Below are 25,178 nucleotides of genomic sequence, written 5' to 3' on the forward strand. Positions count from 1 at the left end.
ATAAGTCTGAGCTACATGATCAAACATCAGCTGCAGGAGTCGGAGTTCATCCCTTAAAACACCTCCTGATGCTTTAATAGTTCAGTAATGAGCCTAGACGCAAGTTGGGCTCCCTCTGGCGCCCCCTTGTGGTATGAAATCCAGTCAGTAGGGGGCAGTGTGGGACCCCGCTGTGGAGATGTGTGAGGTTAGGCCTAACAAATGGAAGAAGTCGGTAGTTAATCTTTGATGCCCAGGCAGGGTGCCTACGTGATGTGGAGCAGCCGCCAATCTGATCATCCATCATCACCCACAAACTCTCATTCTTTATGGTAATCAGTCTTTTCCACTGAAGTTTGGACCTTCTCCTTTGGACCCATCTAATTATTAAAAATGAATCATTCATTCTGCTCATGTTGTGTGGGCTCTGCTCCACTTGGTGGCGCTGCAGCACTACAACTCTACCAAATCCGTTTCCAAAGAAACCTCCCGAGACAGTAGAGTATTTCAGAATTTATTTCCTTGACTGGACATGACTACAGCCAGAGGTGAACAAACTGCAGGGACGCCACGGATCTGTTTCAGTCCCGTCTTACAGATGTGTAGATGAAGACTGCGTGCACTTCTTATTTTCGATATAAATGCAGATAACGGCCATCCGCAATGGCCGACAACTCCGAGCACTGATCACAGTGTCTGGAAGGGTCAAGGGTACAGTGGGTGACCCCAGAGTCGGGTGACGTTCTGCTGGCTGGCGTGAAGGCGCCGTGCTTGAACCGCGCGGAAAAGTGCTGCCGTTCTTTTTAAAATGACATTTTCTGCTCCACAGGGCAGGATACATACACACAATCTCTACAGTGTAAACCACTCTTATTCTCATACATACAGTAAAAGATACGTTAACACACAGTTTTTTTTTTTTTTTTTTTTTTTTTACAGACGCCTGGAAATCTACAAATCTATGTCGTCATGTTTCTGTTTTTTTCTCATTTTATTGACAAACTAAATACTGGTTCTATTCGTATAATCAGAATATATAACAGAACTCAACGTAATACACAGAACTAGATCTGTACAACGTCATCCAAACCCGTTCAATAAAGCCTTAATTAACGTTCCGAGCTGTGTGCCGGGAACGTCTCGCATGGGACGAGAGGGGGAACGTTGACGGGGACGTTCATGGTGCCACTGCTGAGTTTTGGACTTCGCATTGTACATGTGTGTGTCACCCACTGTCAACCTGCTGCATTTCCATGACGCAACTTTGCCGACGTTGACCTGCCGGCCTAGTTCAGGATTTGGGGTGGAAGTCGTGCGAAGACATTCCAGTAGACCACAGTTTTAAATAAGCAATTAAAATTGGAATAAAACCACTTTGAATTGTACACGGAGCGGAATAAACGTTGCGGTGAGAGCGCAACACGATATTCTCCCAGGTTTGGGATGCTGGTACATTAATAACGTAACAGTGGAATAATGTTTCCTGTGACGCCCTTTACGTGTGGACGCGGAAGTGTGTGATGTGTTCAGTCCGTACGGGAGGGAATCTGGTCTTCACTGGCGGCAGTTCAGGGTCGTCCCCGCAACTGTGATGGACAGTGGACAGGGAAGCGGGGGGAGGAGCTTCATCACTGGCCGCTGATGTCGTGGGACGACTGCTGACTTTGGGCGACGCACTCGTGAGGGACGGAGGTGGCGGTGAAGCCAGGCAGACAGGTGCATTTGTAGGAACCCTCTGTATTGGAACACACTCCATTCTTACACAGCGCCACACTGTCACTGATGTCCTCGCACTCATTTATATCTACAAGAGAAAAGCGTAAGAAACGTCAGCAGCGTAACATGATGGAAACATCATTCGTCCTTCAACTTGTGGCCATTTAGAATGAATCTACAGGAAAAGTGCAATACTGTATATTACAGTACATATTTATAGTATCAGTGAAATGTAATTACCTATTACTTTTCATTTCTGGTCTAAAAAAAACATGCAAAGCTGTGTAATTAGTATTTTCATTTATTTATAATTCCTATGCATGTGTGTATGAGGAGTTATGAGGCATCAATGTACAGAAATCAGAGTGTTCCTTTCATTCAGTTGTTCTTCGGTTTCATCTAGTATGTAATTAATGCTTCTGGAGACCACTAGGGGGTGATATAAAGATATAAATAGGTCTTGTGTGTGTGTATAAGTTACCTTGATCGCACCTCCATCTAGAGATACACATAATTGACCAGCCTTTGACCAGGATTTTACACTGATTTATGTATGTATGAAAATGTTCATTTTAAATTAAACATAAGCTAAATATTTCGTAAGCTAAATATTTGTTGCTTTTTTCAGAAAGAAAACGTCACAGGTCCATGTATCAGGCATGTTTCTCAGATACACATGCTTTTAATGTTCCGTACACATTTTCTTTCACCGTCCAAAGGGTTTCGATTTTCTCCCGTCGCCATCGCTCACTCTCATCAACTCTCTACTCCAACACATCTCCAGCAGCGTTCTGAACAGGAGGGTTCTGAATTTCCACAGAGCTCGTTCTCCTCATGGCTGGAGAAGGATGGTCCTTCTCTTTCAAACCAAATAAACACGGAACATGTGTGGTGTGGAACGTTCAGGCACCGGACGAAGTGGCACCGCTTCAAGGGCTACAGCGCTGGCAGGAACGATTGTGATTCATAAAGATCTGCAGCGAAGTCTTCAGCATTGGAGTGTTTGTTTGGGTCGGCATTGCTGCATAGTCCTCTGAGGGGAACTCTGGGAACGTGCCTGATTGGGCCTTGGAAATGCCTCCGAGACGTGCCAAGCCTTCACTCTACGAACACTGCTTTGTGTAAAGCGGGAATTTTTCCCTTTTTCTGTTGGCCTTATCTGAGCTACGGTTGGGTGAGAGCCTTCAAACTTTCCCTTCTGAACCTGATCGAGGCAGACAGAGGGATCAAACTAATTCCGAGCTCTGATCAGGAAGGTTGAAATTCAGTTTGGATGCTGGGATGTATGTCCAGTGTATCATGTCGGCTGGATGTACATGACATAATTCCCTGGTAAGACCTCACCCTGAATACTGGATACCGTACTATGTACTCAGAAGAGAACAATGCTGCTTTAGAAGGGTTTCAACACAAGGGTTACTGGAACAATTCCAGGCCTGAGCTGAACTTGTTCAGCATAAGAGGACCAAACTGGCACTTCACCCTAAGCTTTAACTGAAGAACCCATGGCTGGAAATTAGCGCAGGAAATCTTTGACTTGGACAATTGCAGTATGGAATAATGGTGTTAGTCAAGTCATTTAAATCTGTCCCCCAGGCGAGCCTCAATTAGTAATGTGTTCTTACGAAAAGGAACCGACTTTGTACATTTTGTACAATCATTTATACTCTTTATACAATCTCAGCGAGGCGGTAAAGTCTATGTGTTACCTGTACACGCCATCTTGCTGTGGTCGAATTTGTAGCCATCGAAACACTCACAGGTGTATCCCTCCACTACGCGTACGCAGTGACCATTTTCACAGCCGTTGAGGATCCCGCATTCCTCCGCCCGTAGACCTTCAAAGCTGTCATACCCCTCTGGATAAAGGAGGAGATTGATTAATGAGATATGATTCACCATGAATGGAAAGCTGATATGTCCCATACGTAATAATTTGAAAAAAAATGTCGATACGTTGCCTCTGATTTAATGCCTCGTATGTTATAATACATTTTTCTATGCTTATATATGTTGCCTTTATGATTTATTGGCTCGTACGGAATAATAAATTTCGTATGCTTGCGCAATTATACATTTTTGTATGCTTACGTATGTTGCATCTATGATTTAATGGCTCGTACGAAATAATACACTTTGTATGTTTGCATATGTTGACACTCTGATTTAATGACTCGTACGGAATAATACATTTCGTATGCTTCCATACGTTGCGCCTCTATGATTTAATAGGCTCGTACGCAATAATACTTTTTTCGTATGCTTACAAAGGTTGCCTCTATGATTTAATGGCTCGTACGCAATTTTAGATTTTTGTATGCTTGCATACATTGGCTCTATGATTTTATGGCTCGTACGGAATAATACATTTCGTATGCTTGCGTATGTTGCACCTCTATGATTTAATGGCTTGTACAGAATAATCAATTTTGAATGCTTGCGTACGTTGCCTCTACGATTTAATGGCTTGTACGGAATAATACATTTCGTATGCTTGCGTACGTTGCCTCTATGATTTAATGGCTCGTACAGAATAATACATTTCATATATTTGCGTACATTGCCTCTATGATTTAATGACTCGTACGGAATAATACATTTCGTATTCTTGTGTATGTTGCCTCTATGATTTAATGGCTTGTACAGAATAATACATTTTTGTATGCTTGCATACGTCGCTCTATGATGTAATGGCTCGTACGGATTAATACATTTAGTATGTTTGCGTATGTTGCCTCTATGATTTAATGGCTCGTACGGATTAATACATTTAGTATGTTTGCGTATGTTGCCTCTATGATTTAATGGCTCGTACAGATAAATAAATTTTGTATGCTTGCAAATGTTGCCTCTATGATTTAATGGCTCGTACGCAATTTTAGATTTTTGTATGCTTGCATACATTGGCTCTACGATTTAATGGCTTGTACGGAATAATACATTTCGTATGCTTGCGTACGTTGCACCTCTATGATTTAATGGCTTGTACAGAATAATCAATTTTGAATGCTTGCATACGTTGCCTCTACGATTTAATGGCTTGTACGGAATAATACATTTCGTATGCTTGCGTACGTTGCCTCTATGATTTAATGGCTCGTACAGAATAATACATTTCATATATTTGCGTACGTTGCCTCTATGATTTAATGGCTCGTACGGAATAATGCATTTCGTATGCTTGCGTATGTTGCCTCTATGAATTTATGGCTCGTACGGAATAATACATTTCGTATTCTTGTGTATGTTGCCTCTATGATTTAATGGCTTGTACAGAATAATACATTTTTGTATGCTTGCATACGTCGCTCTATGATGTAATGGCTCGTACGGATTAATACATTTAGTATGTTTGCGTATGTTGCCTCTATGATTTAATGGCTCGTACGCATTAATACTTTTTTGTATGCCTGCGTATGTTGCCTCTATGATTTAATAATATTTTTGTATGTTTGCATACGTTACCTCTATGAGGGCTGAGTCGGACCGGAGGTCGGAACTCTCTGGGCCGGTTTAGAGGGACGCGTATTGTCTCTGCGGGTCTGTAGCTACTGGACCGGTCAGTAAACTGGGGCTCTGAGTCGGGGTCCTCTGGACCATAGTACTCTCCCGCACCACCCAGTGAGCTGTAATAGGGGTCATACGGGCCGTCTGGACCGTACTCGTAGCTGGGTCTTTCCCGGAGACCATCCGAGCCTCTCCTGGGACGGTTACACAGCACGGCAAAGTCGTCTGCACACATATTACGATCAGACACATAACTACATGACTGAAAACAGGGAGCTATGCCCAGTGTGTAATAATGCAGAACTGAGCCTGGTGCCGTACCAGATCCGGCCGTGGGACAGTAGGCGCACTGGCTGCCCCACGCCTGGCCGTCCAGGCAGCAGCACTCGGTGTAGGTGGTACTGCGGCCGATCAGCGGGTTGCTGCAAACGCTGTCCGACGTCACCGTCTGCCAGCAGACGGCCGTGAAGACGTCATCGGGGCTCCTCTCGTCTGGAAAAAAGCCCCACCGGTGAACCGGTGTCTCCGTGTGTTTCTGGGGTCGACATGTGGCAACTCACCATCGGTGCTGTTGCCAGGGATGCAGCGGCGTTGAGTGTCGTCCAGGACGAGCGGCGGGCTACAGAAACAGTAGTAAGAGCCAGGAGTGTTCACACACGCACCTCCATCACAGGTACCTTCATCCTCACACTCATCATGGTCTGAACACACACAGGAAGCGAAAGGTTCAGTGCAGTTAAATATTTTATGTTGATAATGGGTCAGGAAAAAAACGTAAGAACGGTTAGTAAATCATTACAATCACAGAATTTCACGCCTATGACCCAGAAGACCCGGGTTCGAATCCCACTTACTACCATTGTGTCCCTGAGCAAGACACTTAACCCTGAGTGTCTCCAGGGGGGGACTGTCCCTGTAACTACTGACTGTAAGTCGCTCTGGATAAGGGCGTCTGATAAATGCCATAAATGTAAATGTACTACAGTACTGACAAATGTGGAACAGGCCAGAATGTAAATAATGTGCCACACGGGTCATCGTTTCTGCAAAATGATTTGGTTCCGGAGCCGAACAGTGAAGGAACTGGTAACATGATGCGTGCTCCGCTGATCTCCTCACCTACACATTCCAGGAGGACGTTGTTGTAGAAATACCCAGACTGGCAGAAGCACGCGTACGAAGAGTAGAAGTTGTTGCAGCGGCCGTTCTTGCAGATCTCTGGCCCAAACATTTCACACTCGTCCGCATCTGGAAGGGAGACGCTGATTACGGCCAATCAATATATCAATCAATCAATCAGTCCGCAAACCACATACACATGGTGTGAAAAAAAATTGGTAATAGCCCCCGGTACAGTGCTGCGTGTAGGAAACGACGGGACTGCGGCTTTATTGGAACAAGCTGTCCCTCTGCGGACACTTGATTAGGAGACACGCGGCCGCGCTGCCGTTCCTTCATAGAGCGGCAGTAAAACGGCGAGGAAATGAGCTCCTGTAGGTGAGCTGGAGACAGCACTTCCGCCTAATTACGCTGCTCCAAAACACGTGCAAGCAAAAGTTCTAAACAGAATGTGTGTGTGTGTGTGTGTGTGTGTCTGCAGTCATAAAAGTGGTGGCTATACATAGAATACGTAACGACCAGACATAACAGTCCAGACATAACTAGGTATCTGGAGCTGCCGGTAGCAGAGGCGCGTCCTACAGACGCTCACACCGGGCAGTGGTGGCCTAGCGGTGAAGGTTGCCGGTTCGAATCCCGATCTGCCAAGGTGCCACTGAGCAAAGCACCGTCCCCACACACTGCTCCCCAGGCGCCTGTCATGGCTGCCCACTGCTCACTCAGGGTGATGGTTAAATGCAGAGGACATCACAAGTGATAATCACTTTCACTTTGACCAGAGCCTCTTCCCAAGTTACCCTTCTGTCGTGTCCGTATGGACAGATGAGGCAGAAGAAGCCCACCTTTCACGAGCTGCTGTAGTCCGAAGCCGTGGGGTGATGCTACCACAGACAGGACACCATTTCCATGTGGACAAATCTGGTCGTACTCGGCTGCAAAACAGAACCAGCGTGTGTCATCTCTCCAGATACTACATGGTTTATTGATTATGATGTTATTCTCAATCAGCATGGTGCATAATTTCTCATAAATTCATAATACGCTCACCTCTCCCAGGCTGGGGACAGGGGTGAATCTCGCAGTTGTCCCCCCAGCCGGAGCCGACCGTGCAGCAGCACTCCTGCATGCTGGTGTTGTGGGACAGCACGTTTTGGCAGAAGCTGGCGTCGTTGAGATTGTAGTAGCACTCCTTCCTCTCCACGCCGTCTGAGGAGTCCAGCGGGGGCGCAGGAACGCTCATGACAGCTGATGCATCATGGGAACAAACAGAGGAGTTATTTTTTTATTTTTTTTTAATGCTGCTAATCCTGGAAAAAAAAAAAAAAAAAAGTCCATGTCTCATGATCCCGGTCAAGTTATACTGACACCACAGCTTCCCTGTGAGACTTAATCTCTGTTGACTGAATGCCTGCAGTGAAACCTGAAGGTCCAGACGAAGGTCCAGGATTATCCGAATGGAATCTCTTTGATCGATTCAAGCACATCTACTGATGCTCTTCACATACATTGTTCATTTCAGACGGGCTTGCAAACTGAACTGGTCCATGATGACAAAACATGGAGGTGGAGTCAAATAGACAACTGGAAATATTTCTACACAAGTCCAAACCATATCACAGGTCAGAAAGTGTCTACGTTGTTTTGTTAGAATTTTGTGTTATTTCACTAACATCGCATGGTCCCTAGTTCACCAATCAGAATGCTTGAATTAAAGTGCTGATAATGTGTTGTGGGTAGCGGGCGTGGTGCCATGTTTGTGGAGGTCACTGATACGCCCTGTGTACAAGGGGCGATAGGAGTGTAGAGAGCGGAGGGAAATGGAGAAGATACACATGGGCGTGTCACGCATTGGGGCTCCACCCCTTTCTAAACTTGGTCAATAAAATCATTGTTAAAGTTCCTCTTAGGAAATTTTTTTTTTCCCATCAACAAAATTGTTGACAAAACATCTTCAACAAAGAACCTTTATGACGTGACTGAAACGAGACGAGACGCAACGTAAATGGTGGTCATGTGATGAGAACTATAATGAAATATAGTGTGCAATATTAAAATAATAAATTATAAAATCTGTAGTAAAATAATACAAAACAAATACAGCACATAATTGCGAAGTGACTGCATTGTTAAGTGTGTGTGTGTGTGTGTGCGCGAGTATGTGCGTGCGTGTGTGTGCATGCGCGTTTGTGTGTGTGTGTCGTACCTCGACACTCAGCAGTGTGGGGATCATATTCCTCATTCTCTTTGGGGCAGATGCACAAGAAGCTGCCCTCTACATTCTCACACAGGGCGTCCCTACACAGACCAGGCATGGTCTCACACTCGTTTTCATCTGTAGACAGGAAGCACACAATGATGATCTCACACACACACACACACTTTTTATTTATTGATTAGAGGCAGTAGGACGTACCGACACACCCCTGGCCGTTGGGGGACATGGTGAATCCCCGGTCACAGTGACACTGATAGGAACCGTCCGTGTTTTCACAGAAGCCGGTGTCGGCACATACGGCGTCATTCAGACATTCGTCAATATCTACAGAGGGGAAAGAAGCATTTAATCATGTGCGACTTGTAACAACAATAACCTCAAATCGGTTGCTGCACTGTTGCATGCGTCCACTGGATGAGATGATGGCAGAGATGATGAGGTGGTACCACCTCATCATCTAGGGCACTAGTAGCCTAGCGGCTAACACACTCACCTATGAACTAGAAGACCACGAAGTCCCAGGTTCAAACTTACTACTGTCCTGTCCCCTGAGCAGGGGGGGGGGGGGGGGGGGGGGGGGGGGGTCCCTGTAACTACTGATTGCTCAGGGACACGGTGGCACTAAGTGGGGTTTGAACCTGGGTCTTCTAGTTCATAGGCAAATGTTTTACCCGCTAGGCTACTGCCACCCTCTTATCAGCTGAATTTATAGCGGTTTAAGCGGCCATGATGTTGCCACTCTGTGCTCCCTGCACTGCAGACATGAAAAACGCTTAAAGATGTCATCATTAAGGTATCTTTTTGTCTTTGGCATGTTAATTGAGTATTTCAACTATTCTTACTTTTCCCTGTTGTATGATCTTAATATCATATCAGGTGAGATGCACCTCATTAAAATAATTTTCATTCAAATTAAAGGAAAAAATCCACATACCCACACACCCGGCAGCATCAGGTAAGACTGTGTATCCGCGTTGACAGTGGCACAAGTAGGAACCATCTGTGTTCTCACACAAGCCGTGGTCCCCACACAGCGTGCTGTTGGCACACTCATCAATATCTACAAAACGAGATTTCTGATCAGTCAGCCATCTACTCATCTTAGAGCGCATTTCCTTATAATCCATCATATTATAAATATACAATACAAATGTGTTTTATCCAAGCCTAGCACATTTCTGCCAACTTTAAACACTGTTCCATCTCTATATCGAAACTAAAAACCTAGTTATTCGTCTATACGAATCCCTGGGTGCAGGATTTTATTTTTTGCTAAATAAAAAAAGAAGGAGTGGTGTCCATATGCTGTGACTGAGATATAAATGGGGGAAGCAAGTTATCCTCCACCTGTAGTGCGTCAAACCCCAGAGCAGATGGTGCAAGTGATGATAAAGATTCTTTACATGCAGATATATGGTGTTACTCTGTATTCATTCCCATTTGATGTACAGTGGAATACTGTAGTGCAATATATGATATCTATATGATAAGATTCTCACCTGCAACTAGCGGTTCACCATTAATGTACAATTCTCCATATACCTGCCTTAGGTTGCAGGTATATGGACTCGAAAGACGGTCAAGTTCAAGATCGGTTGCTGAACTCCGGCTGAACTGGTTCAAGCTGTAAAGTTTTTACACAAACTTCTAGAGTGAGACACTAACCCCTTTACTGTCATTAATGGCTAAATCCGACACGTTCTTCTGTTGTTGGAAGCATAAAAATGGTGGGAATGTGATAATCCCACACGGCACATGTGCGGTAGGGAGTGGCGTGAGGACACAATAGACAGCTGCCTCTGACGTGCACTTCTGAGCCACCCTGCAGTTTTATGTCTTTTGTACTCGGACCACCACGGCCCGGCCAGGCCAAACACAACCTCCAGCGAGAGATGATAAAACCACACCCACGAAGAGCAGATGATTTCTAAATGTCTGAATGCGGGAACCCCGGCTTGGAAGGACAGGGAGCAATTAATATGGCTTCGCGTTTGTCACCCTGAAGAACTGTCCTGAAGGGCCAGGTTCAGAAGATTACTTTTTTTTTTTCGTGAGCCCTCATATATGAGCAGTATTATAAAATCTTTTATACATAAAATTGGCAAAGAGAGAATACGAAACCACTTGAAATATAGAACCCAGTAGTCACAATATTACCAGAAGGCACCATAAACAAGACATAATCAACATTATACAAGTAAGGCCAACACTGCAGATGTGTGGATACCGGTCTACAGAGCTGATGCTGGAAAGTGTGATCAGAAACATCTGTGCAACAATAAACCTGAATTCACGGATCCAGTAGAAGCGTACAGCACAATGAACCCAGAACGTGTTCATGTGCGGTATGATCTGTATTCTTATCCTAAGCAGACTATATTAATATCCATCACCTGCTTTCTTGTGACATAAGGCCATTAAATAGCAATTAAATGTGTCATGGCACAATAATATTAGAGATTCTTAACATCAGGATCATTAGCCCTGTTCAATTGTCCCGCCCCCATATCATCATGCTGCCCAAAGTCCAAATTCCCCCTCTTACTCTCCAGTGCGGCCTGGTTGGAGGAACGTCCTGGCTCAGAATGTGTTAACCGCGCCCTGGGACAAGGCAGGGGGTCACGGGATGTCACCTTCTGTTCGGCACGCACATGAAAAGTGAGACTTAACCACTTCAAACGAGTCGTGTTCTGGTGCTCGTATTGCACAGGGCGGGGCTGGGAAGCTGGAACAGGACCCTGCATCTATTGTTGTTGGCGGGACGCGGGGCCAGATGCGGCCCAGTCGTCCCTGGTGGTCAGGTAGCTGTATGCTGGACGTGGGTGTTGCTCTGCCTCGCCCAGGACAGAACAGCTGCGCTCCATGTGCAGGCACATCGTACTAATGCGATGACATTTCAGTCTATGCAATATTGCAACATGCGCTGATGCATGCATCAGCCATCCGGACTTTTTATGGGGGAAAGACGAAATCAAAGTACAAATCTGTTACAGTTTTTCCAGCTTTTCATGTCACGTCGTGAATAAATAACGCTGAGATGCTCTTACCACAGTCACCGCCGCCGTCACCATAGGAACCGGACGGGCAGGTCCTGAAGCAGCGGTAGGAGCCGAGCGTGTTTTCACACTGCCAGTTTCCACACACCTGACTGCCAAACTCCTTACACTCATCTACGTCTGTGCACACAGAGAGAGGACACACACACACACAGCTCTCACAGCAATGAAGTCCATGGCCACTTTATGAGGGACACTTGGATAAACCCGAGGGGAGCCGACGCGGGCGTGGGGGCTGATGCTGCCGGTGTTGCGCTGCTTCCAGATAAACCCACTGAACCTTTAGTACAGCTGCTGGAGATACAGAAGCCGCGTCCAGAGGCTGGCGCACACTTCACTGTATATCCACTCCGTAACCAGATCTGGGCTTTTTTAAATTGTGACTGACGGGTCAATGCTGGGAAGGAAATTGGAGCAGCAGCTGTCTGGTGGTCCTGCGAGAGGCGTCCTCAAGCGTGTAAAAGGTTTCAGACGCCTGCTGCCAAATGTTCTCACTCTAACACTGATCACACCAGGACAGTTCTAATTGCATAATAAAGATAAATAGAATGAAGGCGGGGAGCCTTCAGAAGTCTTTTGTAGATTTAGAATAAGCCACTACTGTATATTCATTGTTAATAATGGATGAAAAACTTGGGCTCGTGCTTTAAACGTTCCAGCATGACACAATTCCTGAAGTACACTGGCAGCTACAGGCCATTCCTCACAACCAGCAAGGAAAAAAGAACTAAGGACTAAAGGACCATTTTTGGAATCACATTTATGATGATGTCATGGCAGAGACAGAATTCATTTAAACTGTGCCTCCAATAGCCTTTTCATTGCCCATTTAATATATTTTTTAATATCTTAGTCTGTGATTTTAAATTTGATCATGATCATTTGATCAGATTGGGACCTACCAGTACATTCTTGTCCATCGGGTGGGTTGGTGAAGCCCCGGTCACAATAACACCGGTAGGAGCCATCAGTGTTCTCACAGAAGCCGTTTCCACCACAGGTTGTCACATTCACACATTCGTCAATGTCTGAAAATGCAGCGAAAAAAGCCAAATTTTTCAATATCAAAACATGTTCTGCAGGAGAATGACCACAATTCAGCACATACAGTGGGGGAAAAAGTATTTGGCTGCCACCGATTGTGCAAGTTGTCCCAAGATGAGAGAGGTGTGTCATTTTCATCATAGTGTGAGAGACAGAATGTAAAAAAGAATTTATTTGTATAATGGTGCAGAAAACAAGTATTTAGCACCTACAAACAAGCCAGAATTCTGACCTGACAAGCCCTCATAGACCTGACAATCTCACTTGACCTGGGGCTCCACGCAAGATATCACCTTGTGGGGTACAAATGATCTTGAGAACGATGAGGAACAACTTGAAGAGAGCTGGGACCACAGTAATAAAGGTTACTATTAGTAACACACTACGTAGTCACGGATTAAAATCCTGCAGCACTCAAAACACCCCCCTGCTAAAGCCAGCACGTGTCCAGGCCCGTCTAAAGTTGGCCAGAGACCATCTGGATGATCCAGAGGAGGACTGGGAGAATGTCATGTGGTCAGATGAGATGAAAATAGAACTTGTGTTTGGCGGGGAAAGAATGCTGAGTTGCATCCCAAGAACACCAAACCCACTGTGAAGCACGGGTTCATGATGGAAACATGATGCTTTTGGGCAGCTTTTCTGCAAAGGGGACAGGACGACTGATCCATATTAAAGAAAGGATGAATGGGGCCATGTATCGTGAGCGTATTGAAGATGAAACGTGGCTGTATCTTCAAAACGTGGCTGGACAATGATCCCGAACACACTGCCCATGAGTGGCCACATAAAAAGCATTAAAAGGTTCTGGAGTGGCCTAACCAGTCTCCAGACCTCAATCCAACAGAGAAACTGAGCCCAGCAACAGCCCCAAAACATCACAGCTCTTGAGAAGATCTGCATGGAAGAGTGGGCCAAAACACCAAACCTGGTGAAGACCTACAGGAAACTTTTTGTATATTGACTAAATACTTATTTTCTGCACCATTATACAAATAAATTATTTAGAAATCAAACAATATATATATTATACACACACACACACTGCACTGGACTGCACACACTCAGAAGTAAAGATGTACACACAGCCACATATCACATAACAAACAGGCCAAATCTCAGAACCCGACAAATAAATGAAACACCCTCCAAAATGGCCCCATTGTTCTGCATGTCAACACCACATTCATCATCCCTTCTGGCAACAATTGCATTATTGTTCTGTTCTAAGACAAAAGAATGTGGTTTCCCCCCTTCGTCACTGAACAAAGCGTCTTAATTACAGTTTAAAGACAAGACCGTTTCGTCTGAATAGTCCACATATAGACTTTACACATGAGCCACTTGAAGGAGGGGCAATGAGTGGCATCAACTGATGATGTCCGGATCTCAACCAGACTCAGCATGGACAGGAGATTCTGGAATAAAGTCTTAGACAAGGTCACCAACAAACATTAGAACTCAGAGAGAAGATCATCAGGGCAGCCAAGTGGGTCTCACACTCTCAACCCCACTTACTACCGCCATGTCCTTGTACATGAAGCACTGAAGCTGATGGATGGATGAGCAGTCTCTGGATGTTTTCTGAGAGGAGGTCGTGTTGAAGAACAGAAAAGGAAGGAATGTGTCCTCAGGCCTGACGGTTTGGACTGTTTCCATAGCTAAGGTCACCACAGCCGACAGGGTGGGGTCTTGCAGGGGTGGAGCCACAGTATTACATGAGACATCTCTCCCTGCTTTAACCCCAATAGTTGTGCAAAGTTCAGCAGTCTTTGCTTTGGCACCGGTGAAGCACCAGTGGAATCCTGATTCGACCACGCCTCCATTGCAAGTCCCAGGCCGGGCTGATCTGGCTCATCAAGCGATGATTCATTGGCTGCGCGAAGACTCACTTTACGAGAAAAATTTCAATTCTGTTTCAATCGCTGTCCAGGATTCTGATTTGAGTCATTTTTCCAAGGTTGGGCCATTTCTTTCAGTTCATGATGCAAAAATGATCTCATTTCATTTTTAGATTACTGCAATTTCCCTTTTTATTTCACACGCCTTTGACTGGTGGCATCACTTAAATAAGTTTTGTGAATTGTGAAAAGACACTGTAGCCTGTAGATGAACAAAATTTGTTCAGAACACAACAGCTGCAAACACACACAAAGACACACAAGCACGCACCTACGCAGCCTTGTCCAGCAGCTGGGTTTGTATACCCCGTGTGACAATGACAACGATGAGAGCCATCTTCCAGCTCACACTTGCCATGGTTCCCACAGTCAGTGTCATTACGACACTCATTAATATCTTAAAAAAAAAAAAAAAAAAAAAACACAAAAAACAAACAAATTAACATTCAGTTAATATAATAATAAATAATGCTATTTTTACTGTTATCATTTATTACGATTAGTGACAGTAAAACAGCCCCATACACACCTAACAGACGGACACAGTCGGTGGCAGTGGCCGAGGTGGCAAACCCCACGTCACACTGGCAGTGATAGGAGCCGTCAGTGTTCAGACAGGAGCCGTGATGTCCACACAGGCCGTCGGTGATGCTGCACTCATCCACATCTATACACGCGAGAGCAAATGAGTGAAGTGAAGTGTGAAGTGATTGTCATTGTGATACACAGCAGCACAGCACACGGTGCACATAGTGAAATTTGTCCTCTGCATTTAACCCATCACCCTGAGTGAGCAGTGGGCACCATGACAGGCGCCCGGGGAGCAGTGTGTGGGGACGGTGCTTCGCTCAGTGGCACCTCAGTGGCAGATCGGGATTCGAACCGGCAACCTTCTGATTACGGGGCCGCTTCCTTAACCACTAGGCCACCACTGCCCCAGTGGGAAGGAAATGTACATCACAATGGTATACAATGTTTCCATGAACATCATTATTTTATTAGAAAAAAAACCCAATCTGAAGCCAAAACGGTACGAGAAGAGCCTGACGGGCACATGAAGTCACATACCTGCGCATTCGTCCGAAATGAAAATGTACCCGAGCGCACAGCGGCAGATGTAGGAACCCGGCATGTTTAGGCAGGTGCCGTGGGGTCGACAGGCGTCCTCGTCCAAACACTCGTCGGTGTCTAAACACAGAGACATAATTACAGCTGAGATTCGAGTGGACGTGTCCAACATCAAACCTGATGTCGAATGCGGCATGAAGGCACGTGCAAACACAAGTTTGCCTTTCACAAAGTTTTTAATAAGATAATCTTTCACGTCACCACCTCCACATACTGAAAATAAATCTGGACGTGTCCCACACAAGTGATGACACTTAAAAGTATTTATTCACGTAGGGGTTTGTTGGGAGTGACCTTCAGCAGATATAAGTTATGAGGCGGGCGGGCAGGAGGCTCCTTTATGAAGCCCACCTGACAGCGTTTAATGAGGAGGAGTAAAGAGATGGCCATGGGCATGGAGCGTGGAACCCGATCTAGAACAACAAAGACACAGAGCAGCTGGCCTGGGGCGGGCTGGGGCATTCCAGCACCTTAAGGAGGGCATTTGTTACTATTGGCGATTTAAAATGTGAGTGTGTGTGTGTTATACTATGTGGTTCTTTTTAATCGGTTGGGAGGGGATGATTTTCTTTCTGACGATGCTATTAATCTTTCTACATGTAGCCGAGACGTCCATTAAAAACCAATTAAGCAAAGACTCGGACTTGGACAGGTTCTCTAGAACTTTCCCAAGTTCGACCACATTCCGAACCACAACAGCGCTGCAGAAAAGGTTTTAAGTGGGTGTGGAACTTTTCCCTTTTTTGACAGGCCTCTCCATGCTCTTCTGAACGACCAACCACACTCATGAGCAAAGTGTGCGGAACCCGAGCTGCTGTAACACATCGTTCGGACAGCCCTGCCGATCAGTAGATGTTCCAGGACCGTCAAACCGCCGTCCACACCTCACACGATGCGGGGGGAGGAAAACAGGTCTATACAGCGTGGGAAGGTGGGGTCTTACCTTGACAGAGGCGTCCGTCCGGGGACAGTTCATAACCAGGTCCACAGCTGCTGCAGGAGAACGAGCCCGGAAGGTTCTCACACAGCTGGCCAGGGCACGTGGCAGGATCTGTACACTCGTCCAGGTCTGGGAGACAGGGAGACATTGAGACCGGGAACATTTTAGCATTTTGCGTACAATGAGACATCAGGGCAAAATGAAGAAGGAGAATTTCAATCTGTAGGGCTGGTAGTAGCCTAGCGGGTTAAACACTCACCTGCTAACCAGACAAGCATGACATCACAGGAACAAACCCCACTCACTGCTACCGTGTCCCTGAGCAAGACGCTCCACCCCGAGTGTCTCCAGGGGGGGACTGTCCCTATCACTACTAATTCTAAGGCGCTCTGGATAAGGGCGTCTGATAATTGGCAAAAATTTTTTATTTTTTTTTTTTTACAAAAACAGCATAATTTATAATAAAAATAAGACTTTATGATGTAGTGAATACATTTGTCAGTCTTTCAGTTTTCTTTCTTGTATCTTTGGTAAAGTGACCAGTCTTGCACTGTGATTTTGATAATTAAAATGTTAAAATGTCCTGACCATTGCATCTCACACACTAAATCTAAATTCTATCGGCCTTCATTTCACTGCTCAAAATACACATTTCTGAACCAAAATCATTTCCACTCATTTAATATCTAAACTCACAGACATGACGTAAAATAACAAGGTGACAGTCGCCTCTTTTTGTGGACCTCACCTTCACACTGTTGCCCGTCGTCGCTCACTCTGTACCCCACTCCACACGTAGTGCAGATAAAGGAACCAAGCGTGTTGGTGCAGGTGCCCCGGGGGCAGGCGTTGCGGGACGTACACTCGTCAACATCTACAACAAGAGAAGATCGCACGAAGTCCTCAATAGTAGCACATCGCTACGTCCTGGTCGGAGGAGTGGTCAGAAGAATGGAACAAACCTTCACAAAACTCCCCATCTGCGGACACCCTGTGTCCCCTGGGACATTCCTGGCAGGTGTAGGAGCCGTCTGTGTTCAGGCAAATGCGGTTGGGACATACGGACGGCGAAAGGCACTCGTTGACGTCTAATAAAATGATAAAAAAAAGAGTCTGATTAATTGACGTGCCACAGGATGGCGGTGGAGGAGGTATCAGTAAAGAACCACAGCAGGCCTCACCCTCACAACCCCGCCGGTCCTCGGTCAGCCTGTAGCCCCTCCCACAGTGGGTGCAGGTGAACGACCCCTCCGTGTTCACACACACGCCTCCCACGCACAGGTCCGTCTGAGTGCACTCGTCAACGTCTGCAGGCAAAGTGACGTTTTAACCCCCCTCCACACCTCTAGGTGGCGCTGTTAATTCCCCCGTGTTCCTTGATTGGTGTCTAGCTTATCTCCAAGGTGAGGAAAACTTAAACGCGCCATTGTTCTCCAGCGCAGAGAGGACTTCTTGTAGCTGAGCGTGTTATTGGCCATTGTTGCATGTAGGACGCTTTTGGGGTGAGTGGTGTCGAAATTAATCTGAAAATCGATGCGTCGCAATGCAGACGTGGGCGGTTCGGCACGTATGCACTGCCAAACAATCGATTATCCGATGCTGACTGTTCAGAGATCGACAAAACGACATTATCGCTCAGAGCTTGGAGCGTTGAGCGCGTTACGTCTGAAAGCGGCTTTAGATTTGCTGAAATGCGCTGAAGACGCCACGGACGTCTGAAACAGGTGTTTTTCCGACAGTCCACATGGATACACAGAAAAAAAAGAAATGTCCCATTTTAGAAAATAACCGTTCTGGGTCGATTGAAACGGCGTCTCTGTGTGGACGCAAGGCCAGACCGGATAGATAAAACGGTTTTGGAGAAAACGTTCTCACGTGGACGGGGCTTCAATGTTTCATTTCTATTCAGAATCTGATAACAATACAAATATTAACGTTAACACCAGCGGTCGGTGCAAACTATCAGTCAGATGAATGAATGAAAATGCACATTATGAATATTCATTATGTACACAGATGAGATGTCAACTTGAAGTTAAAATGTTCAAAATATATACAGGGTGGGCCATTTATATGGATACACCTTGACAATCCAACATAATGGGCAGCACATTGAATACGTTTTATAAGTGGCCAGAAACTTGTAAATAACTCATGAAAGAATAAAGTTACGTTAAACCAAGCACACCATTGTTTTTCTTGTGAAATTGCCAATAAATGTGTCACATGACCCTCTTCCTATTGAAAAAACTGAAGTTGGATCCAAGATGGCCGACTTCAAAATGGCCACTATGGTCACCACCCATCTTGAAAAGTTTGCCCCCTCACATATACTAATGTGCCACAAGCAGGACGTTAATATCACCAACCATTCCCATTTTATTAAGGTGGATCCATATAAATGGCCCACCCTGTAGTTTATTTGTTCATTCCCATACTGTACAATATTTCATATTGACCTACCTTCACATCTCCGCCCATCAGCAGACCTCACAAATCCAGCCTGGCAGAGTGAACACTCGTAGGAACCTTCCGTGTTGGTGCATATTCCATTGGGACACAAGTTCCCATTATCACACTCATTAATATCTGAGGAATAAAGGAGCCAGCACGATAAGGAAAGTGATGTATTACGGTGTATATGGAATATAATAACCGATATGAACACACACCCTTGCATGTCTTGCCGTCTGGTCGGAGTTGGTAACCGGGGTCGCAACTGCACTTGAAAGATCCGTCCAGGTTCACACACCTTCCGTACAGACAGGCTCCGGGCTGCAGGCATTCATCTATATCTGAAGTGAACAGAGGACATCGCTCAGGGTCTGATCGGCTGCAAAAAGTCACGAAGCTGCTGACAAACCGTCTGAGGTCCTGCATGCAGAGGGGTGGAGGTGAAGAGCAGAGAAGATTTAGTGAAGCGCGAGCACCAAACCGAGGACGTCTCGGGTAAAACACACACACACACACACACACACACACACACACACACACACGCCAAGGGAGTTACAGCCAGACGTCTGTCAGCTCCTCCAATCTGCTGGCACCTCCCTCTCTCACGCTCTGTCTGATCCGCGCTGGACGGGGAGCCGTGCAACTGGCCAGTGACCGCAGCGCTGCGGCGACCAGGCCTGGCGGTTGGAGCGAAAGTGCGTCGTGTGCGTAGCTCCGGCCTGTTGCGCGCACGCCGAACATTTACTCTGCTGCTGCAGGCTCCACTGCTGCAGGAAATGGTCCCTCTCCTCTAGGCAGCCATGTGCATCCGTGGCACCTCCCCAGTCCTGTCCTCGGGGACACGGAGATCGGATTTTTGCATGTACGCTCGAGGTCACGGCTGCTGGACACCATTAAAGTCTCCAAAAATGATTACCGGCTGTTACAATCACACAACGGAACTTCTCGTGTGTCACGTCACAAGTCTGCAGACGAGATCCCGCCACGTTGTAATGCTGTCTGAACGGTGGTGTTTTACTGAGGTGGTTATAATAATAATAACTATTATTATTATTTGGGGCAGCGGTGGCCTAGCGGTTAAGGAAGCGGCCCCGTAATCGGAAGGTGGCCGGTTCGAATCCCGACCCGCCAAGGTGCCACTGAGGTCCCCTTCATGAAGGTACCGTCCCCACAGACTGCTCCCCGGGCGCCTATCATGGCCGCCCCCTTGATCACATACCTAGAGATATTAATTGGTATTATTGACTTTTGAGGCAATAGACTAAAAAGTACAAAAATGTATGAAAAATTAATGGTTAACTTGTAGTATGTGGTTGACGAGGTTCTACATTAAACAATCAATATCTTAATTTCAATATATACTTTTTTACCGTGCAGATTGCTTCCTCGATCGCGCCTAACGTGCGTCTCACTGCGGATTAATGGTTGTAATGTACGTTCTCGGTTGGGGGCTCTAGGAATTGACCTGCTCTGATTAAGCCTTGTTAGCGCAGTAGGTAGCGCGTCAGTCTCATAATCTGAAGGTTGTGAGTTCGATCCTCACACAGGGCAGTTTAAATCTTTGGGGCAGTGGTGGCCTAGTGGTTAAGGAAGCGGCCCCGTAATCAGAAGGTTGCTGGTTCGAATCCCGATCTGCCAAGTTACCACCGAGGTGCCACTGAGCAAAGCACCGTCCCCACACACTGCTCCCCGGGCGCCTGTCATGGCCGCCCACTGCTCACTCAGGGTGATGGGTTAAATGCAGAGGACAAATTTCACTGTGTGCACTGTGTGCTGTGCTGCTGTGACAATCACTTCAATTTCATACACATGCAAATGGCTCAGGTGTGTGTGTGTGTGTGTTTGCAAGTTGCGAGGAATCGGGGTCACTGCTTACATAAACCCCACGATGCTGAAAGAACGCCTGGTGCGTGTTGTCGGGAGAACCGGCAACCTTCTGATTACGGGGCTGCTTCCTTAACTGCTAGGCCACCACTGCTGTGGTGTGGCGTGACCGACGGGACGCACAGCGGGCCTCGAGTGGACATGCGTTTGACAGGCGTGGGTGGAGTCAGCCCCTCGCGAGTTAAACCTAATCCTCGCCGTGCCTGAACACAGCCACGCGTCGTCTGCCAGTAGCCGTGAGAGCGATTCGAGGTACCCGGGTCGGGTTACGCGCTGTCTAAAGCCACAAACAGCACAGCGTGACCCCGACCTCTGGACGGACACCGGGCAGCTGCCAGCGTGCAACGCAGGGGTCACGAGGAAGGTCACGACGGTCAGACTCAGACGCCATGCCCCACATCTGCAGGCTCGGCATGCGTTTCAGAAGATATTCTGACTCCCCCGAAGTTGAACTTTCACAAAACAATCTTTTTACAGCAGATGATACAAGAGGAGGCTCGATAAAGTGAAAGTGATTGTCACTTGTGATACACTGCAGCACAGCACACGGTGAAACGTGTCCTCTGTATTTAACCCATCACCCTGAGAGAGCAGTGGGCACCAAGACAGGCGCCCGGAGAGCAGCGTGTGGGGACGGTGCTTTGCTCGGTGGCACCTTGGCGGATCGGGATTCGAACCGGCGACCTTCTGATTACGGGGCCGCTTCCTTAACCGCTAGGCCACCACTGCCCCAACAAACACGGTAGAGGGGCGCGCGGTAGACAGGGAGCGAAGAGAAGATCATAAAGCATGTCGGGATGTAAAGTGGTGATATTTACCGCCTTGTTATTACAGCGCCACCACGGCCCCCTTCTGTCACCTGGTCAGCGTCCCCTCATCATTCATCTCACCTGTTCACTACTTCCTGTGTTTCTCTACTCTGTTTCTATTCACGTCCTCGTCCTGAGAGGTCTCTGCATTTTTTTTTTTTAAAGGTTAAAAAAGGTTAAGGTAGCGGCCCCCGTATTCGAAAGGTTGCCGGTTCAAATCCTGACCCGCAGCGGTGCCACCGAGGTGCCACTGAGCAAAGCACCGTCCCCACATACTGCTCCCTGGGCACCTGTCATGGCTGCCCACTACTCACCAAAAGCAGAGGACACACGTCACCGTGTCTGTGCTACACTTTCACTGTTCCCCTCTTCAGTCTTTTTTTTTTTTAATAAACTCCGTTGGATCTTGGATCTGAGTCCGTGTCGTGACACTGATGGTGACGTGCAATGGTGAGGTGGAGCAGCAGCAGGAGCCTGAAGGTCTGCACGACCAGATCAGCCCTGCAGCCCCAGACCCCTCCAGACTCGTTCCCAGGAGAGCCAGGGGTCTCCGGCCATGCCTGGCAGGGGGAACACAAGCCCCTCGTTCAGACAGACTGGAAAGCACATGCGCATGAGCAGGCATGCATCTGGACACGCCCACACGAGACCCGGGTTCTAGCGCTGTGCTCTGGTCCAGACGCTCTGTCACGCGCAGCATCTCCTCCCGCGGGGTTCTAATAAACGCTACCTTCACACTGGCCTCTCCGGCTCTGGGTGAACCCCGCTGGACATTCGCAGGTGAAGGACCCGTCGGTGTTGATGCAGCGTCCGCCGGGGCACTTGCCGGGCATGTCGCACTCGTTCACATCTGCAGGAAGAGAGGAGGAAGAGAGGAGAACCGGCGCCTTGCAGGAGGGCGTGCCGAGCGGCGTCACCCGAGCAGCACTGCAGGCCACTCACCCTGACAGAAGCGCCGGTTCTCGGTCATCGCCAGGCTGAAGCCGGCGCGGCAGCGGCAGCTGTACGAGCCCGGGACGTTCACGCAGCGGCCATGTTCTCCGCACGGGCTGTGCTCACACTCGTCCGCATCTACACAAAACGAGTGAACAGGTACAAACTCACACACACGGCAGGTCTGGACGCCCATAAGGAGACCAAGATGGAGCCATTTTGAAGAATCCAATGCGAGTAACATATTTAGTATCATATGAGGAGAAAGTGAAGTTTTTTTCACCTTCATGGCTGCTTTGTTCACTATTGTCATCACAGACAGACACTTAATGAGACATTAACCATAATAACAAAAACACACTATTGACTGACGTTGGCGTATTGCATGTTAATAGGTAGTAGGGTGGTAGAACCAGAAGACCCAGGTTCAAATCCCACTTACTACCATCTTGTCCCTGAGCAAGACGCTCCAGGGGGGGACTGTCCCCGTACCTACTGATTGTAAGTCGCTCTGGATAAGGGTGTCTGGTAAATGCCGTAAATGTAAATCCATTCCTCTGGTAATCAATACATCTTACACGTATCTAAAATGGCCATATATGTCTCTTTTTTTTTTTTGATATTTTCCCAAAATTTAAGTGGTGGATCTGCTCCGAATGGTTCTCACATTTGGTGACCCCTGGTGCCCGTGACCTCTGGTCTTAGCAGGCTGTGGTGGACGATGGGGTGAGGTCAGGCCGATCGCTTTTGCCCGCCTCAGCCTTTCCCAGCCCCTTTCCCGACCAAATATTGGGCTCTGATTGAAAGCGCCGCACCGAAGGTCCGCGGTAACACAAGCAGGGGGCTTATTAAAGAGGCCTCATTGTCCGCCGGTCTTACCTACGCAGCGCGTCTGCAGGACGTCCAGCTCGTACCCGGCGTCGCAGTAGCAGCTGTGACCTGTCTGCGCCGGCACACACCGGCCCGGCCCACATATGCTGGGGGTGACGGAGCAAACGTCCACGTCTGGGAAAAGCACAGGCCACAAAAGCATCTCAGTACAGTAGGGGCGTCCAACAATGGGGCCATTGAGCGGGCCGGCCGGCCCGACCGGCGTAGAGCTACTGGGCCATTACCTGCTCTTAACAGGAAGATACGTTTACATTTTACACACGGATACCGACTTTTACATAATGAGCAGCGATTCCCATCGTCTGCAAGTAACCAGAGACACGTCTGGAAAGCCAGACGCCCAAAAAAAAAAAAAAAAATTACATGACATATTCGCGGTGTTCACTACGCTGCCGCGGTACTGGCTTCTGACCGGTGGCACCACGCCTCTCTCTTCACTTTATCTTCACCCTCCACTGTCACGTGGTGTCCCTCCGGGCCTTTTCTACTTTATTGCCCTTCCTTCGGGTACGTGGGCTCGTATTTCCAGTAATCGTAGCGTACACCCCCCTACTGCTGCTCCTCCCAACACCACGCCGGCCCTAAATCCAACTCCGCTCGGCATATTGACGGTGCACGTTCCAGACCTGCTCCTGTTGTCAGGAGTCGGGACGTTTCTCTTGGATTCCCACCTCAGTTCAGCTCTGTCCATTAATGACGCTGGTTCATACTTTCGTAACGTCTCGTACCGTAATAGCTGTAATTTCCCGCCACAGTGGACTCCGAACTCCACACAAAGCACCCCTGATGTTTCCCAGGAAGCTCCCCGGGCGCCTGTCATGGCCGCCCGCTGCTCACCAAGGGTGACGGTGAAAAGCAGAGGACACGTTTCGTTGTTTCCGCTTCGTAATTTATTATTATTATTATTGAATGATTATTATTTTCCATCGGCCTTCCTCCTGAGCACCCGTGGTTTATATCCTGATACTAGGATGGACAGAGACTAGGGGAGCTCTCAGGGAGCGGAACGTCCTCACCTGTCCCCTGCGTTGGCAGGTTAACGGAAGCCGTTTCCTTCACGCGGGTGGTGGATTGTGGAGGTGTGGAAGCCTCCACCACATCTTTCGGAGGAGGGAACACAAGAACATTGTTGTCAACAGACCGCCGTCACAGTTCCACTCTGTGCTATATGTGACATGAAAAACCCAGAATTACAGATTCCAATTTAAGGAATTCCAAATTAAATATTGACAGAGGGCAAATAATCAGTGATACCGAGGTCTCCGTGCATCCATCTCTACAAGACATATTATTGCAGGTTGCAGATAAGGAGCACTGCAGGCTGAGGAATTACCCAGAAGTCTGCGCAACCGCAAGAAACACAGAGACGCGGCCTTGCCGGTGTTTTGGTTGGCATCGACCGCTGCTGTACGTTCGAAAGGAGCAATTTATAGAAAATGACTGATTTGTCTGATCCCCCCCCCCCAATGAACCATAGACCTCACTAGCACGGGGGGTTCCACACTACCTGGGCTCTCTGATGGAGGATCAGTCACAAAGTCCTGCAAGGGAACAAAAACACATTTCAGGAGGTCCTGGCTTCTTTTGGCATTATTATTACGC

The 25,178-nt window shown here is 47.4% G+C and overlaps 1 protein-coding gene and 1 non-coding gene across 2 annotated transcripts in view; one reads left to right on the forward strand and one right to left on the reverse strand.

The window, feature by feature from the left end:
* Window positions 1-479: 479 nt before the first annotated feature.
* LOC114791985 (latent-transforming growth factor beta-binding protein 2-like) overlaps window positions 480-25,178 on the reverse strand; it is a 75,453-nt gene continuing 50,754 nt past the window's right edge. The window contains exons 13-39 of the mRNA XM_028982626.1: window positions 25,084-25,157; window positions 24,593-24,676; window positions 23,565-23,690; window positions 22,695-22,823; window positions 22,483-22,602; window positions 19,278-19,400; window positions 19,069-19,194; window positions 17,787-17,912; window positions 17,568-17,693; window positions 17,354-17,479; window positions 16,609-16,734; window positions 15,606-15,725; window positions 15,067-15,204; window positions 14,809-14,934; window positions 12,495-12,620; window positions 11,584-11,712; window positions 9,471-9,596; window positions 8,735-8,860; window positions 8,525-8,653; window positions 7,369-7,566; window positions 7,164-7,253; window positions 6,322-6,450; window positions 5,763-5,903; window positions 5,524-5,694; window positions 5,161-5,427; window positions 3,405-3,554; window positions 480-1,783 (exon numbers count right to left, since the gene is read on the reverse strand). Of these exons, the coding sequence (XP_028838459.1) occupies window positions 1,608-1,783; window positions 3,405-3,554; window positions 5,161-5,427; window positions 5,524-5,694; window positions 5,763-5,903; window positions 6,322-6,450; window positions 7,164-7,253; window positions 7,369-7,566; window positions 8,525-8,653; window positions 8,735-8,860; window positions 9,471-9,596; window positions 11,584-11,712; window positions 12,495-12,620; window positions 14,809-14,934; window positions 15,067-15,204; window positions 15,606-15,725; window positions 16,609-16,734; window positions 17,354-17,479; window positions 17,568-17,693; window positions 17,787-17,912; window positions 19,069-19,194; window positions 19,278-19,400; window positions 22,483-22,602; window positions 22,695-22,823; window positions 23,565-23,690; window positions 24,593-24,676; window positions 25,084-25,157 (3,628 nt within the window). The 3' untranslated portion in view covers window positions 480-1,607. The remainder of the gene's footprint in view (window positions 1,784-3,404; window positions 3,555-5,160; window positions 5,428-5,523; window positions 5,695-5,762; window positions 5,904-6,321; window positions 6,451-7,163; window positions 7,254-7,368; window positions 7,567-8,524; window positions 8,654-8,734; window positions 8,861-9,470; window positions 9,597-11,583; window positions 11,713-12,494; window positions 12,621-14,808; window positions 14,935-15,066; window positions 15,205-15,605; window positions 15,726-16,608; window positions 16,735-17,353; window positions 17,480-17,567; window positions 17,694-17,786; window positions 17,913-19,068; window positions 19,195-19,277; window positions 19,401-22,482; window positions 22,603-22,694; window positions 22,824-23,564; window positions 23,691-24,592; window positions 24,677-25,083; window positions 25,158-25,178) is intronic.
* Window positions 20,538-20,610, forward strand: trnam-cau (transfer RNA methionine (anticodon CAU)). Its single transcript has one exon. It is a non-coding gene; the product is annotated as a tRNA-Met (tRNA).

Source organism: Denticeps clupeoides, chromosome 1 (assembly GCF_900700375.1).
Source record: "Denticeps clupeoides chromosome 1, fDenClu1.1, whole genome shotgun sequence".
Lineage (NCBI taxonomy): Eukaryota > Metazoa > Chordata > Actinopteri > Clupeiformes > Denticipitidae > Denticeps > Denticeps clupeoides.